Source organism: Panthera pardus, unplaced genomic scaffold, assembly GCF_024362965.1.
Source record: "Panthera pardus isolate Hobbes unplaced genomic scaffold, ASM2436296v1 HiC_scaffold_17, whole genome shotgun sequence".
Classification (NCBI taxonomy): domain Eukaryota; kingdom Metazoa; phylum Chordata; class Mammalia; order Carnivora; family Felidae; genus Panthera; species Panthera pardus.
Window position 1 is genome coordinate 109,705,645 of NW_026526732.1, and position 14,772 is coordinate 109,720,416.

At 51.0% G+C, this 14,772-nt stretch overlaps 1 protein-coding gene and 3 non-coding genes across 7 annotated transcripts; 1 reads left to right on the forward strand and 3 right to left on the reverse strand.

Annotated features, from left to right (window-relative positions):
* Positions 1–843: 843 nt before the first annotated feature.
* Positions 844–8,851, reverse strand: HMGN4 (high mobility group nucleosomal binding domain 4). 4 transcript variants are annotated; one of them, XM_019425214.2, is made up of 2 exons: positions 8,621–8,851; positions 844–2,867 (listed from the first exon to the last, which is right to left on the reverse strand). In XM_019425214.2, exon 2 carries the CDS (start codon positions 2,792–2,794, stop codon positions 2,510–2,512), a length of 285 nt encoding a protein of 94 aa, XP_019280759.2. In that variant the 5' UTR covers positions 2,795–2,867; positions 8,621–8,851; the 3' UTR covers positions 844–2,509. The 4 variants fall into 4 exon arrangements, with proteins under 4 accessions (XP_019280759.2, XP_019280760.2, XP_019280757.2 ...); XM_019425215.2 differs by having other exon boundaries at positions 8,641–8,849; XM_019425212.2 differs by lacking the exon at positions 8,621–8,851 and adding an exon at positions 6,893–8,047.
* A 264-nt stretch (positions 8,852–9,115) lies between these two features.
* On the reverse strand, positions 9,116–9,188 carry TRNAV-CAC (transfer RNA valine (anticodon CAC)). Its single transcript has one exon. It is a non-coding gene; the product is annotated as a tRNA-Val (tRNA).
* A 512-nt stretch (positions 9,189–9,700) lies between these two features.
* Positions 9,701–9,773, reverse strand: TRNAR-ACG (transfer RNA arginine (anticodon ACG)). Its single transcript has one exon. It is a non-coding gene; the product is annotated as a tRNA-Arg (tRNA).
* Positions 9,774–13,669: 3,896 nt separating this feature from the next.
* Positions 13,670–13,743, forward strand: TRNAT-AGU (transfer RNA threonine (anticodon AGU)). The gene has a single exon. It is a non-coding gene; the product is annotated as a tRNA-Thr (tRNA).
* The last annotated feature ends 1,029 nt before the right edge of the window (positions 13,744–14,772 follow it).

The window sequence follows — 14,772 nt, forward strand, 5'->3', positions numbered from 1 at the left end:
TGCTTGGCAAAGAGAAGACACAGATACATGTTTGCTGGTTACCAGGCAAAATGAGGTGGGGACAGTCGAGCAGGGGGACAGTAAGGCAGCTTGCTAAAATAGTTTCCTGCTACTCAGTGACAGCCACTTAGCGGATCTTCCTCCTTTTGTCCGTCCCTTACAGCCTTTTGCCTGCCCACACCCCCCTCCACAACTCAGATTGTTATTCTCTGTCTGAAACTCTAACGGTATCCCATAATGTTCAGAGACACTCTTGTCCACCCTCTTTCCAATTCCTCTTCTGCTTCCTTGTTCTCCCTCAGCGAGCCAAACAGCCAAACACATTTTCACCTCCTGCCTGCATTTGCCGTTCCCTCTGCTGGAACGCTTTTCCCTCATGTGGACCTCTCTTGTTCCTTTATTTCATTAAGGGTTCCGCTCAGGTGTCATCCTCATCAGGGAGGACGTCCCTAACCACCCTATCTACATAGCACCCACTTTTAAGGCCCCTCGTCACATAAGTTTGGGTATTTTCTACCCCTCCCCCCACCAGAATAGGAGCTTGGCGAAAGCCGCCTTTGTTTTGTTCGTTGCTGTGCCCCTAGCAACTTGGACGATGCCCAGCGTTAGAAAGAGTAAAAAAGGGAATAACATTGTGTAGAAGCAAAACTGTTTGCATATACACAACATATGGTTTACTTATGTAGAAAGCCCAAAAGAATATACACACATATTACACGAATGGGAGTTCAGCAAAGATGCTGGATACGAAAATCAACTAGTTAGAAAATGCAGGAACTAAAAATATACCACAAAAATAGCATAAAAAAGTATAAAGTCCCTAGGAAATATTAACAATAGACATTTATGGAGAAAATTATAAAACTTTATTGAAAGACACTTAAAAAGGTTAAATAAATGAAGAGCTACATCGTGTTCAAGGGAAGACTCAACATTGTAATTAGTCTATGAATTCAATACAAATCCAATAAAAATTCCAGCATTTTTGTTTTGTTTTAGAACTGGTCAATCTAGGGGCGCCTGGGTGGCTCAGTCGGCTAAGCGTCCGACGTCGGCTGAGGTCACGATCTCGCGATTCGTGAGTTCGAGCCACACATCAGGCTCCGTGCTGACAGCTCAGAGCCTGGAGCCTGCTTGGGATTCTGTGTCTCCCTCTCTCTCTGCCCCTCCCCTACGCACACTCTGTCTCTCTCTGTCTCTCAAAAATGAATAAACATTAAAAAACATTTAAAAATAAAAGGCCTGATTAATCTAATTCTAAAAGTTGTAGCAAATCTAATTCTAAAAGCCGTTAGCAAACGGCTGAGAATGGCCACGATGCTCCCGAAGAAGACAAGTTTGGTGGAGATTTTATTTTGGAGCTGGAGGTGAGATCTGTCCTGAGATACCGAGACCTCTTTCTAAAAGCTGTAGTGCTCAGGACTATATTGCACTGCCGTGGGGTTGGGCAAACTGACCAGTGAGTCAGAAGAGCATCCACACCCGCCCTGCCCCGCACCCACCCACCCCCAAGAGACTCCATTTTCGAAAGAGCTGGTGTTCCGGATCCACGGGAAGGAATGAACTCTTCAGAAAATGGTGCAGCGACGACCACTGCTTATCCACCTGGACAAAATATTACATGGAACTTCTATCTCGTACTTGGCACGCCGATCAGTGCAGAGAAGACTGCGGACAAGTGTGAAACGTAAAACCCTGTTTAAGGTGCAGTAAAGAAGATCCCTAGGGCTGTGGGTAGGAAATGATCCCCCTCCCACCAGGCTAATATGTATTCAGCTTTTATAAGATACTTTTCAGGACCAGCCACGTCCAGGAGGACACGGGTGACAATCGATCCACACAACACCCGACAACATTCAAACTCCCCCCCTCCCGCCCCCCCCAAGTCAACAGTCTTCTGTTGCTCTTCTGAAAAGGTGACGTTCTCGGGAGGCGTGGATAGTTCGCATGAGGTACGTGAGATCTTTTCACGGGTCAACTCTGACGTGGGGGAGAGGAGCTAAAAAGTGCAGGATGGCCACTGGGATCGCCCGCCAACTACACACAGGAATCCTGGCTCTTTGGGGCAAGGCCATCTTGATGTTATGGCCAGAAGGCCTGGGTGTGATCACCCGACAGGAGGCTGGGGGTGCCAAGGCCGCGTCATGACTATTCCAGGAAGGCCAGTGCATGCTGCTCGCCTCGGGAGAGAAGCCGTGAGGTTTTGCTTCTCCGTGCCGGAAGGCTTCTGAGCCCGGGGGGCTGACACGAGACCCCTCCCGGGAACCAGGAATAATCTTCAACAGTGAGGACGCAGGCGCCATCCCCCCCCATTTCAATCGGGCCCCGGAGACGTTCTGTCAGCGGGATTTGCGCTTTCCACGGGGGACAACAACAATGCGTCTTGTATGCCAACGGCGGAAGTCGGAAATAAGAGCCCAAGTTCTACACTTTTATAAAAGTTGATTGAAGACAGACAGTATCTCGAACAGCAGAGTCACTAGAAGGTGAGTTGGGAAAAAAGTACATTTCATTTGGCGTCCCCGCTGCCTTCTGCTTTCTGTGACGGGGCCGTGGAAGGGTCCGGGTTCTTCCCGGCCTTGTCCCCGGCCTTGTCCCCAACCCTGTCGCCCTCTGCTTTCCCCTTTCTCCCCTTGGGCCGCTTCTCGGCCTTCCTGGCAGCGGCCTTTGGAGGCCGGGCTTCCGGTTTTGGGGGAGCGGGTTTGGCAGACAGCCGCGCGGATCTCCTCTGCGGCTCACCCTTCACCTTGGCTTTGTCACCTTTAGCATCGCCTTTTGCCTTTCTCTTGGGCATGGTGGCGGGTGGCTTCGCCAGGCCAGGGAGGGCGGCGGCTTCTGCCTTCCTCACGCTGCTTCCGGGAAGATTTCTGTAACAAACACAAAGCGTGTAAGCCATTACGGGATGGACGGACAGATGGAACTACATTAGAATTCAAGGTTGACTGTATTAAAATGAAGAACTTGTACAAATCGAAGATAGTATAAAAAAGTAAAAGGATAGGTTCCAAGCTGGGCAAAGATATTCCTAACACACAGAACTGACAAGGGATCCGAATCCAGAATATACAAAGAATTCCTGGGGCGCCTGGGTTCAGTCAGTGGAACCTCCAACTTGGGCTCAGGTCATGATCTTAGAGTTCACGAGTTCGAGCCCCGTGTGGGTCTCTGTGCCGACATCTCGGAGCCTGGAGCCTGCTTGGGATTCTGTGTCCTGCCCTCTCTCTGCCCCTCCCCAAGTTGTGTTCTGTCTCTCAAAAATAAACATTAAGAAATTAAAAAAAAAAAAAAAAAAGAATGGCTACAGATCCATGAGAGAAGGGCAAAATGAAAATTTTAAAACAATGAGCAAAAGTGTTAACACGAACTTCTTAGAAGCAGCACGAATGGTGAATAAGCACGTACGAGTATGCCCAACCTCACTAGTAACACAGAGAAAGACACACTGACATTTCACGGCCATCAAATTGGTGGAAACTAAATGGCCTGACAAAATCAAGCGCCCAGCAGACAATTAAAGCATCATGCACTGCTGGGCTGTGCTGTTTATTTGTGTGTAAATTAGTGTATTAAATTTGAAAATATCCTGAAAAGCAATTTCACTTCTGGGTGTTTACCTAGAGGAATTCTTGGAGATGAACACAGGAAATCCCTATGAGAATGTTTACGAACCTCTACACCACCCACTGGCCTTTCAGTAGCAGAAGAGATCAATCCATTATTAGCACCGCTGCAAAAGAACGCGAGTCAGCAGCAGAAACGAAGAGATTAGGATGAATCTCAAGCACGTAATGTTGAGCAAAAACAACAGATTGCCAAATATGTACAGTATAGATCCACTGACAAGCATACAGCCAAATGACATGTCTACACCGCAAGCATGTAGTAAAACCAAAACAGAAAACAACAACGACAACAAAATAAGGGATAAAGGTAAAAATCGGGACAAGAGCCACATCGACGGGAGTCGAGAAAGAGCCGGTGGCTGGAGACGGGGTGGGGGTCCAGAGGAAGGGGTGAGGTAGCACTCTCTTCCTTGGACTGGGGGTGGGACAGGAGCACACAGAACAGAAGGTGATTTATTTGGGGTCGGGTAATTAGGACCCGGGGCTGTGGCTGCCATTCCCAAGTGGCATGGGAACTCTTTTAAAGCTTTAGGCCAAGGGGTGCCTGGGTGGCTCAGTCAGTTGAGCGGCCGACTTCGGCTCAGGTCATGATCTCTCACTCCGTGAGTTTGAGCCCCGCGTCGGGCTCTGTGCTGACAGCTCGGAGCCTGGAGCCTGTTTCGGATTCTGTGTCTCCCCCTCTCTCTGACCCTCCCCTGTTCATGCTCTCTCTCTGTCTCAAAAGTAAATAAATGTTAAAAAAAAAATTTAAAGCTTTAGGCCAAGTCTAGTGGCTCAGACCTCTGCCCACCCCCCACCCTTGAACACATTCCCTGGGGAATTCTGTAACCTCTGCCCTGCCCCACTCCACAACGTTTTGAGGGGGGAAAAAAAAAAAAAAAAGATTACCTTGTCCCTAAACTGCTCCAAAGTTCTGTTGTGTTGTTTTTGCTGGACCTCACTATCTAGATACTTCGTGGGCAAACCTGATCCTTGAGCAAACCTGGTTTTGATTTTATGTTCCTTGGCTAACAAAAGGACCCACCTGTAAATTGTGCTAAAGTATCAAATTAGCCATTTTTCTCCCCACTTTTTCACCATGACCAGAGCCGCTGAAAATTTTGTTTCTCCCTTCCTCCTTGTGCAATAGAGGGAGAAATATATTAGCATAAAGAAGAAAGAGCCAAAGTGCCCGAATCAGTCAGTATTGCCCTTGGGACCTGGTAAGGGACTTTGGGAACAGGGAAGGATATGAACAGGAGGGACAGTTGTATTCTCATGCTGAACAGCAATGCAGTGAAAAGCTAATGTGAAATTAGCAGGACCCTTCTCTCCCCTTGCAGCGCCCTTCGCCCGCCTCTAAATATTCTAAATTCCTGAGGGTCACGAAGCCCCTGCTGCCACAGAAGCGCAGCATGGGTCTGCTGGCCCAGGGGACTCGCCCGCCCTCACCCGAGGACACGCGTCCCCAGACATTCCGTGAACTTAGGCCTAATTTATCCTCTTTTTATTTCCTCTCCCAAACGCACCACTAAAGAAATGCTTGAACAATTCTTAGAGAACAAAAGGTGTGTGTGTGTGTTTTTTAACCCAAATTCTGGCACAACACAGAAAATGATTTTTAAAGAAAATAACTGAGGATGCTAGAGATCCCACAGGCTAACGCTGCGTGTGGTGACGGTGTGCCTGGAGAGGGACAGGCAGGGAGACAGCTGCTCTTAAGATGAAGGAACCAACGTTGAGAGATCTTTTACGGCATGAAAATCATTTGGTCTGGTGCTAGGGTGGCTGGGTTTATCCCTGTTGTCCTGGCATAATTATTTTTAAAAAATTTTTTCTTAATGTTTACTCATCTCTGAGACAGAGAGAGACAGAGCATGGACAGGGGAGGTGCAGAGAGAGAGGGAGACAGAATCCGAAGCAGGCTCCAGGCTCTGAGCTGTCAGCGCAGAGCCCAATGCGGGGTTCGAACTCATGACCTGAGCCGAAGTCGGACGCCTAACCGATCGAGCCACCCAGGCGCCCCGCGTACAGGGGGCTTTTGAGGGCAGTGAAACCATTCTGTGTGTTACCGTAATGGTGGGTACGTGACATTAGGCATTTAGCAAAACTCCACTGTATACAAAGAGGGAGGCCGAATGTAGACTGTGGACTTCAGGTAATTATGTGGAAATCCTGGCTCATCGATTCTAACACATGTACCACGCCAGTGCAAGTTGTTAATAAGAAGAGAAACTTTAATAATAGGAGACACTGTACTTTCTGCTCAATTTGTCTGAAAGACTAAAACTGTTCTTTAAAAAAAAAATGAAGTCTACTGATTCAAAAAAACAAAACAACCCCCCCCCCCATATTTTAAGAATAAAAACAAGAAGAAATAATTTGTCAGACAATAAAATATAGAATTCACAGGGCGACAAACATTCCATCGTGTACGTCAGAGGGAAGAACTATTACGGGCTGGCAGATAAATCTACCTAATGTTGTAACTGCGGGAATCCAGAAATAGGACTTCCCATGGCTATCTCCAGGGCAAGAAATGATCAAGACAGGGCAACAGTGTTTCAAGTTTTAGGAATTTTAACAGTTCCCCTTTGTGAATACAGCTTTGTCCTTGGAAGTGTTATCGTAACAGAGAACAGAACGGGAACACAGTGAGATTCTGAATCACTCTCTCCCAGGTTGCACACCTCACGGGAGAACTCTTCATTTAACCAGACTGCTTGTTCTGTAAGGTCGAGGCTCCCTCTCCCTCAGCAGCCCCCGGGGGAGAGGCAGCAGCCTTTCCTTAAAATGCTTCTGTTAGCTACGAAGATGTGCATTTTTCCATTAGCAAGAGACCTAGGAAGTCTAAATTAACTGGCAGAAATAGCTTAAAACACCTAATAGTCAAATGAAGAGTAAATCCTAGCTTTCATGTGCAGGAGAAACCTGCTAACGCCGACTTCGAGGCAGCTGTGCTATAATCCTCTGGGAGACGCACTGCTGGGGATTCTCCAAACTGTGTCAACAGGATATGTGATACATCCATCTCAGTCTCCAGAAGTGAGCTGAATTTGCACCCCACCCCCCCCCCCCAATTCATAGGTAGAAGTCCTGACCCCCAGGACCTCACACCGTGACTGCAGTTGGAGGCAGGGCCTTTAAAAAGGCAGTTAAGGTAAAATGAGGACGTATGGGTGGGCCCCGATCCGACAGCATTCCTGTCCTTATAAGAGGGGATCGGGACACAGACAACACAGAGGGGTGACCATCCAAGCTACGGAGAGAGGCTTGGGAAGAAACCAAACCTGTCAACATCCTGATGCCGGACTTCCAGCCTTTAGAACTGGGAGAAGATACATTTCTGTTGTTTCCGACACGCGGCCTGTGGCATTTTGTCACACAGCTCCTGCACATTAACGCAGGAGGGGCGAGTGCAAAGACCCCACTGACCTAGAGCACATCCCGGGTGAGATTCCCTGTGAGGCTTGGCACAGCTCTCAAAATCCTTCCCCCATATGGTTTCTTCTCTTTCCTCGCAAGCCTGTCTCCAGTATCCACGGAGCAGATCCCGCCCCATCCAACACATGCCCCACCCCATTCCCAGCAGACTCGCACAGGGCGCATTTTAGCAGCATTTACTGATCGGGATTTCTGGGAGCCAGTTCTACCTTGGGTTCTGGTCTCAATCCCACCCCCAAAGTCGCAAGGCCACCTTCTCTCTGCCTCTTACTCAGGGCAAGATAGTGCTTTGGGGCTGGACGGGAGACCTGGAAGAAGGCTGCTAACACCAAGTTTGGGGAAGGGACAATAAAGGACATGACCGAAGAAAAGATGGTGTGCAAGGCGAGCCGCGGGACAAGAGCCCACCTGGCGTCAGCCGCCATCTAGGGCCTGTCTGTTCTCCACCTGCCAGACGACGTGATCAGTCAGGGCCTGCAGCCCGAGCTTCCATCTGGGGTTAAGTGAGGGGCCCTGGGGGAGGGAAAGGTGAGAGAGGGCAGAGTGTCTAAAAGGGTAGGGCAGCTGCATCTTGCCAGGGTTCTCCTGGTCTGAAGAGAAGCAGAGAGCCACGGGTTTCTAAACGAAACTGTCACCCATTTGCAACTGGTTGGCTTGGGGCACACTCGCTTCGGTGTTCCCGCCCACTGGCATCCGAGGACAAATCTCCAACATCTCCCAGGCCCCTGAGACCCCGGCCTGCTTTCTGGGCACATGAACTCCCTCCTACTTCTGAGTGGCAGGGAAGAGACTGTAAATGGAAATGTCTTAGACAAGTTTCTATCGGCCACCTGCCAAACCTTATTGTCTTGCTAACGAGGGAATTAACAAGATGATAAAATCATGTCTTTTTTTTTGTCAGAGACAGGATGAAAATGGAGGAGGGAGAGAGAGAAGGAAAGCTCATTAGGTAAAGACTGCCCTTTCTTACGCCCGTAAACACATCACATTGGCATCAGTCATGTCAGGGAACCCAGAGCCCCGCGGACTGGGAGACTAGGCTTAGCCGACCCTTAAAAGCAGCCCTAATAGAAATAACGGAAGCAGTGTGGTGGTGGTAGTAATAATCATCTACGAAGGAAATCCTGAGGCCGTCGGGTGGGATACCGAGACTCCTGTGCCAGAAAAGCCTTTGATGGATCCAATTAACACGCAAGCAGACCAGGGGTCCGAGGTCAGAGGCCAAACACCGGGGCTCAAGACCCGATTCCGAGCAGGTGCGGCCCGTGACCCCAAGCTTCGAGGCGACACGCAGAACCCACCGCGGGTCCGTTTCTTAACTTTCTTCGGGCGGGGAGGGCAGAAGGCCAAAGCGCAGGCAGACCCGGGCCTCCGGGGTCCCCGGGGCGGCGGGGAGGGGGGCTTCCCGCAGGTGAGGCCCCCGGGAGTGGGGGAGACGGACGCCGAGGGGGGTGGGCCAGGCCAACCCACCCGCCACGGCCCGGCCGGCGCGGTCCCTTCGGCCCCCCGGCCGCCCCCCCCCCCAGCGTCCGGGCGACGCGCCGCCGGAATTCCGCCCCTTCCCAGAGACTCACGCCCGGGCCGGCGGACACACCGTGATTCCGGAGGCGCGGCGGCGGGAGGGCCCCCGGTACACGACCGCCTCGGCGGCGCACCCGAGTCCCGCGGCCGTCCGACAGGCGCGGGGCTCCCAGCCGCGGCCCGGGCGCCGGTGCCCTCGGCTGGGGCGGGGCCGGCGCGGGCCGCGGGGCCGGGGGCGGACGCGCCGAGCGGGCCCCGCCGGGAACAGGAAGGCGGCGGGCGGCGAGGAACCGCTTCCGGGGCTGCGGGCGGCCGCGCGGCCGCGTGCGAGCGGGGGAGAGCCGCGTCTCCGCTCGCGAGACGTCAGGCCGCCGCCCGGGTCCGCGGGACCCCGGCCCAGCTCGGGCGGGGCCGCCTCCGCACCACGGCCCGGCGACAAGACGACGGAAGGCGGGAACGTATGAAAGAAGACCTGAGAGTTTTAGAAATTAAAGGAAACAAAATTTTAAGGAATTCGCTACAAAACGGAGAGAAGAAAAAGAAAGCTTTGTTTCCGCCCGGTTTCGAACCGGGGACCTTTCGCGTGTGAGGCGAACGTGATAACCACTACACTACGGAAACGCGACGGCGGGAGGCTCTCTGAGAGAGCAGTTCTCTCTGCAGAACACGCCGCCCGGCCTGCCCGATTCCTGCAAACGAGTGTCGTTTGTGTGCGCATGCGTCCGTGCACCCGTCTTCTTCGCGCCACACGAGCCCGTGAAGAGCGCGGGCCAGACCCTCGCAGTGTACAGACTCGAAGCCAAATCCATAACAGTTTATTCTGGAAATGCCCAGATTGGGAGAAAACAGAAGAGAGGCTTCAGTGCTCACGAGCGACCCTTCTCGGTTACTTCTCAATCGGAATAGGCACGCCCCGGGACCATGCACAGGCCTCGGGCTGCTCAGCGCCACCGCGTGGCCGAGACGCGGAACTTGCTGTGCAGGGGCGTGAGGACCCCCCCCCAGCTGCGGCAACTGCGGCGCTCCTTGGCCCCGGAGAACCTGCAAGGCACATGTCGCCGTGCCCGAGTTTTCGGGCTCCACGGCGCGCCGCGGTGCTCTGCCAGGGAGAGGCAAAATAGCACGCCCCGCCTCGAGCCAGCCAGGAGTCGAACCTGGAATCTTCTGATCCGTAGTCAGACGCGTTATCCATTGCGCCACTGGCCCGCACGGAGGCGTCTGCCGCCGCGGATACTTTCGTGAGGACGCAGGCGCCGGCGGGTCCAGGCGAGGCGCGCTCGCGCCCGGGCCGCGCTCCCCGCTGGCCCGCTGGGCTCCCGGCCGGTCACCTGCGGCCGGCTGCTCGCTCCGTGGCGTCCGTGCTCCCCTCCGCGGCGTCTTCTCCGCCCGCGACACCTCGCCATCCACGCGTTCGCCCCGCAACCAGTGTTACCGTCGGAGGCGCTGGAAGTGGAGCCCTGAAGAAAAGCGATGTGGTCCCTTGTCCATCGACAAGATGACAGGGAAGCACTACATAAGGAGAATAATCATGATGAGCATTTGGAGGAAAACAAAAAGACCGGGGAGACCAGGAAGGCCCGGCGGAGACGGTGATTAACGAGAGAGAAACGCGGGTATCAGGGAAAAGAGCCTGGAGGGGCGAGAGCGCGCACAGACCCCCCGCTTGCGAGGACCGTGGATGTGATCTGTTGGGACTTGGAGGTCGTGGTGGGGCGGCGTGATCTGGCGTGCTCTCTTGTCTCTCCTTCGGTCGTTAAAAAATGGGTTTCAGTACTTACCAAGCAAGGCTCTGTGCTAAGCACCTGCTTGCCTGCGCGCCTACCGCTGGGCCTGCGACTCCCAATTTGACACCTTTGAAAGGGGCATCGTCAGCTCGCACGCGTGACTGCGCGTGTTCGCTTTCTCAGGAAGCGAGTAAGCATCTCCCAGGTGTGCGTTTCAGTCTCCAGAATTCTTGAGAGGTCATCGTCGTCTCCATGCCTGGGTGAGCATCGCAGAAAAGCTGACGGCTGTTAACCGAGTGAAACTGCCTGACATTGAGAACATACCCACTGAGTGTAGAAAATAGTCGTTTTCGGTTCATAAGGTTGCAACGGCCCTTAAGAATAATAAAGGTGTTCCTGCTCTTTCTGCATCACCTTATAGTAGACCTAGTTAGGAATCTCCCCCTGGACAATGGAACAGGAGACCTCTGGCCAGGTTTTGTACTTGTATGCCTAGGGCACTTTGGTGGTTATGGACTGCCTCACAGAATAATCGTTTCGGCTAGAAAGAAAAAAAGATAAATACGTACGATTTCAAAGGGAAATCAGTTACACTGAAATATGTTACCAAAATATTAAAAACGTATGCTGTGGCGATATTTTTGCTCCTCTATTAATGCACTGACAATGTACAGCAGGTCTAATCGATACCGTAATTTCAAAGCACTAATGAGCATCCATGATATTTAAAGAAATTTGCAACAACTGTAGTTTGATGCGAAATACTTGTGATCTCCAAAAATGACAAAATAAAAAGGGCTGAGATACAACAGTAATTTGTTGCCAACACTCCAGATGGAATAAAACACAAAATTTCAGTATCAAGTTGGTCAAGATAAATATTTATTTTCCCATCCGAGTTCACAGACTGTCGCCTCCCTATAAGAAGCAAAAGGAGATTTCCGTTCTCAAGAGCGGTTTGGAAACACGAACACTCACGCTTGAATTTTGAGAAATGAAGCAAACCGGGGTACTTCTCGGTTCTATTTTACCCTCATCGCATACCCAGGATGGGCAGGCAGGCCAGACCCCAAGGCGTCCCTGGAGCCGCGGGTCGCGTCTTGCACCTCTCAAATGGGCTTCAACTCAGCTAGCTGGAGGCCCCGTCCACATGTTCTCTCCTCGGCGTCTGCAGAGACCTCCCTTCGCGGGGCAGGTTTTGAAAGCTTCAGCGGCCTCCAAGTTCTCCGCGATGCTCACAACCCGACAGGAGCCGAGGCATGCTTTCACTTTGTTTTTGGAGAGCTTTCTAGGGGTCACCTTTTCTGAGAGTTCCAGTTTCTAGCGTTCAGTCTTTTCTTCAGTGGTTGTATCAGTCAGAGACACAGAGTCCAGAATAAAAAAACAGAACTAGTAAGAGAATATGAATGAATGAATGAATGAACGAATGAATGAATGACTATTTCAAAGCCTGGCGAGTCTGAAATCTGCGGAGCAGGCCTGTAGTTTAGAAAATCTCAGGCAGGAGCTGACGCTACAGTCTTAAGACAGAATTTCTTCTTCCTCCGGGAAGCCTCCATTTTGCTTTTAAATAAAGCCTTTCACCTGGTTGGAAATAATAACTCATGGGAAATAATCATTGGTTCGGCTGGCTGGCTCACCCGTATTACTGAGGATCTTACAGTCAACTCGTTGTAACCACGTTAACCCACGAAGATATTTACAAAGTATCTTTACAGCAACATCCAGATTAGTGTTCAGTTGAATAACTGGGCACTGTACAGCCTAGCCAAGTTCACACATCAAGCTAACCATCGCAGTGCACTGTTCTTCTGGTTTCTCTCTCAAGCACGTGGACAATGGCACTCTCTGCCCCTCCCGTGTTTCTTTACATTATTGGCAGCAGTCTGTGACACAGAGATCCGCCCTTCTTCAGTTTCAGATGCGAGGAACAGAGCCAAGTGTGAGAGGCCCTTCCACGGGCTTTGCCGGCCACCCTGGGGATTGCGTAGAGGAGAGAATTCGCACCCAGAGTTCTGGAAGCGATTGTTCTAAGTCTCAGCTTTTCCCCCAAGATTTGTCTGCGGCTTGTTAAACAGCTGCTTTGACTTAGCAGCATTTCACTGCAGATTTTGACCGCTGGTGACCAACCAAAGGAAAAACCCCGACCAAATACTCACCGCTCTGCTGTCTTTGTGATAATCTGCCACAGTTTGGTCAAAGCCATAGTAGGTGTGGCTGTGCTCTTTATGATTATGTTGGCTCCCAGCACACTAATAATATAATGGCTAATCTTATCATATTAAAGAAATAGGTGCTTATTTCATGGAGGCTCAAACCGATTTCACGTTTCATAGACTTTCAAGGGTTTTTACTGCAATGAGAAATCTAGCAGAGTCATGGGCTTTTATACCCCAGCCCTCAACTGTGTGGAGGTGGTGGTTAAGTGCCAAGGGCTGCCTTTTAGAGTGTGACGGCGAAATCCTTCAAATGTGGGTACAATTTAGAAATACCGAAAGGCTGATTTCAGCATTATCCCCAGGAGAACAGATTTCGGGCAACACAGCCAATCGTAATTGGAGGTTTCATCTGGGAAGTTACATTCTCGGGTTATGGCAATAATTTGTAAACTCTTGGGAGTTTCACTAACGCCCTTTGTTCAAATCTTATTCCCAAGGACAGATTTATTTTCCAGAGAATAGAATAAATTGGGGAAGAGTGACAAACACACAAGTCCCCATGACAATGTAGAAGTTCTTGTGAATGCTCTCAATTTGACATCTTAATCAAAACAAATCCTTTGGACCAGTTTTAGGACAAGAAAGCTTCTCTCCCTCTGTAGCTGCGGAGGAGAGGGGGCTGCTTCTCTCTCTCTTGCTAAAACTAGATGTTAATTATGAAGTCTCCTATTTCTAAAGGTGCGGCTGTGGGACTCCACCAGTTAGCATTATAAGCAGAAGCAGGCAGGTGGAACCCAATTTTAGGGAAAGCCATGGGGTAAGGAATGACTGGAGTTTTCATTAAAGACGGTGACACGCAGAACACAGAGCTCGCTTCCCGAGGGAACGGTTCTCGGTGCTGGAGGAGTTGTGGTGGAAAAGCCGGGCGTCCCCTCCCTGGGGCCCCGGGTCACACTCCCCGCGGAGGCGTGAGAACCGCCCTCCCCGCAGTTTCTGGGACAAGACGCCTTCCGGCGCCTGCGGGAAGGGGCCTCAGTTTTCCTGCAGCCGCGCAGTTTCTTAGGTCTTCTGGGGCGAAGCGGGGACTGATTCATCTTTTGGGCCTAGAGAAGCCTCTAGGCTGCTCCTGACCCTCAGTGGTGGGAAAATGCAGACATGCACACAAGGAAAGCAAACATCATTCCTTTTCTGTGTCGATTTGGAAGCAGACAGGCGTGCCGGCTCCGTGGCTTAGCTGGTTAAAGCGCCTGTCTAGTAAACAGGAGATCCTGGGTTCGAATCCCAGCGGGGCCTTTTGTGGTTTTCCCGCTCCCAGCAAAGACAATGTGCGATCAAAGTATAACATCAAGGGTAAATTCCCCTACGGAATTTCGCCGAAGTGTTTTATGTGGGTCCCAGGGTGGCCACTCTGCATAGAGAGAAAAGAGTTTGCGTTTCTTTCAGGAGAAAGAATTTGGATCTTCCTTTGTGTCGACACTTATTTTACACCTAATTTCTTTTTCTTTTTTTTTTTTTTTTTTTTTTTGCAGCCAGTACTAGAGGAAACTAAGCAAAGTAGAAGGCAAAATCACCAAGTTTAAACTACAAGCAACATCATAATCTCTGGTCACCCGATCGTCTTTCCTGGGGGAATTCCAAACCAATGCACTCTTACAATCAGCAGGCAATATTTGCAGAAAGCGCAGCCTCCGGAATGATTGCTACATGTGCAGCGTCTCAATTCACAGCAGCCACTAAAATCCAACCACATCACGCAAGCCGCAAATAACTGATTTAACAGGTGGTGTTGTGCTCAGACTTTTTCGGAAAGGAGCATCAAACTCAAACAACTGTTTGTCACCGGTGATTTCAGAAAAGAAGGCGTCAGGAAGAAGCATCTGGCTGTATGTCACAGAGTGGATGGATAGCCCACTGGGACAGGCGGACTTGAAAATGGCAGCCCCAGGCTGACTCCAAGCCGTCCAGGAAGAGCCAAGGCGCGGACTCCCAGGCTGAGTCACGGTGTAGACGTCAGCGCTAGAACACTACTTCACCCTGCTACTGAATTTCACTTGACCTTCACCCCCTGCTCCATCAGGGTCCAGGAACACTTTTACCGGGATGCTTCCAGCCCAGAGGCCCTTAACAGAGTGCATGATCTGTACCACTGAGGTAATGGTGCTGGCTCTTGGAGCTCTAGAATATTCCAGGTGAGGACTCTAACCATCTCTCCCCAAAAGCTTGAAAGCCTTTCTACCTCTCCATATATGGACCGTGAAAGTGATTTACGCGTACAAGTGGAAATGATTTACAATCCAATGTTTGTTTAGCCTCCCGGTGCCT

Excerpts from the sequence above, each read along its gene's own strand:
- HMGN4 (XM_019425214.2), bottom strand. The coding sequence starts at position 2,794 with ATGCCCAAGAGAAAGGCAAAAGGCGATGCTAAAGGTGACAAAGCCAAG.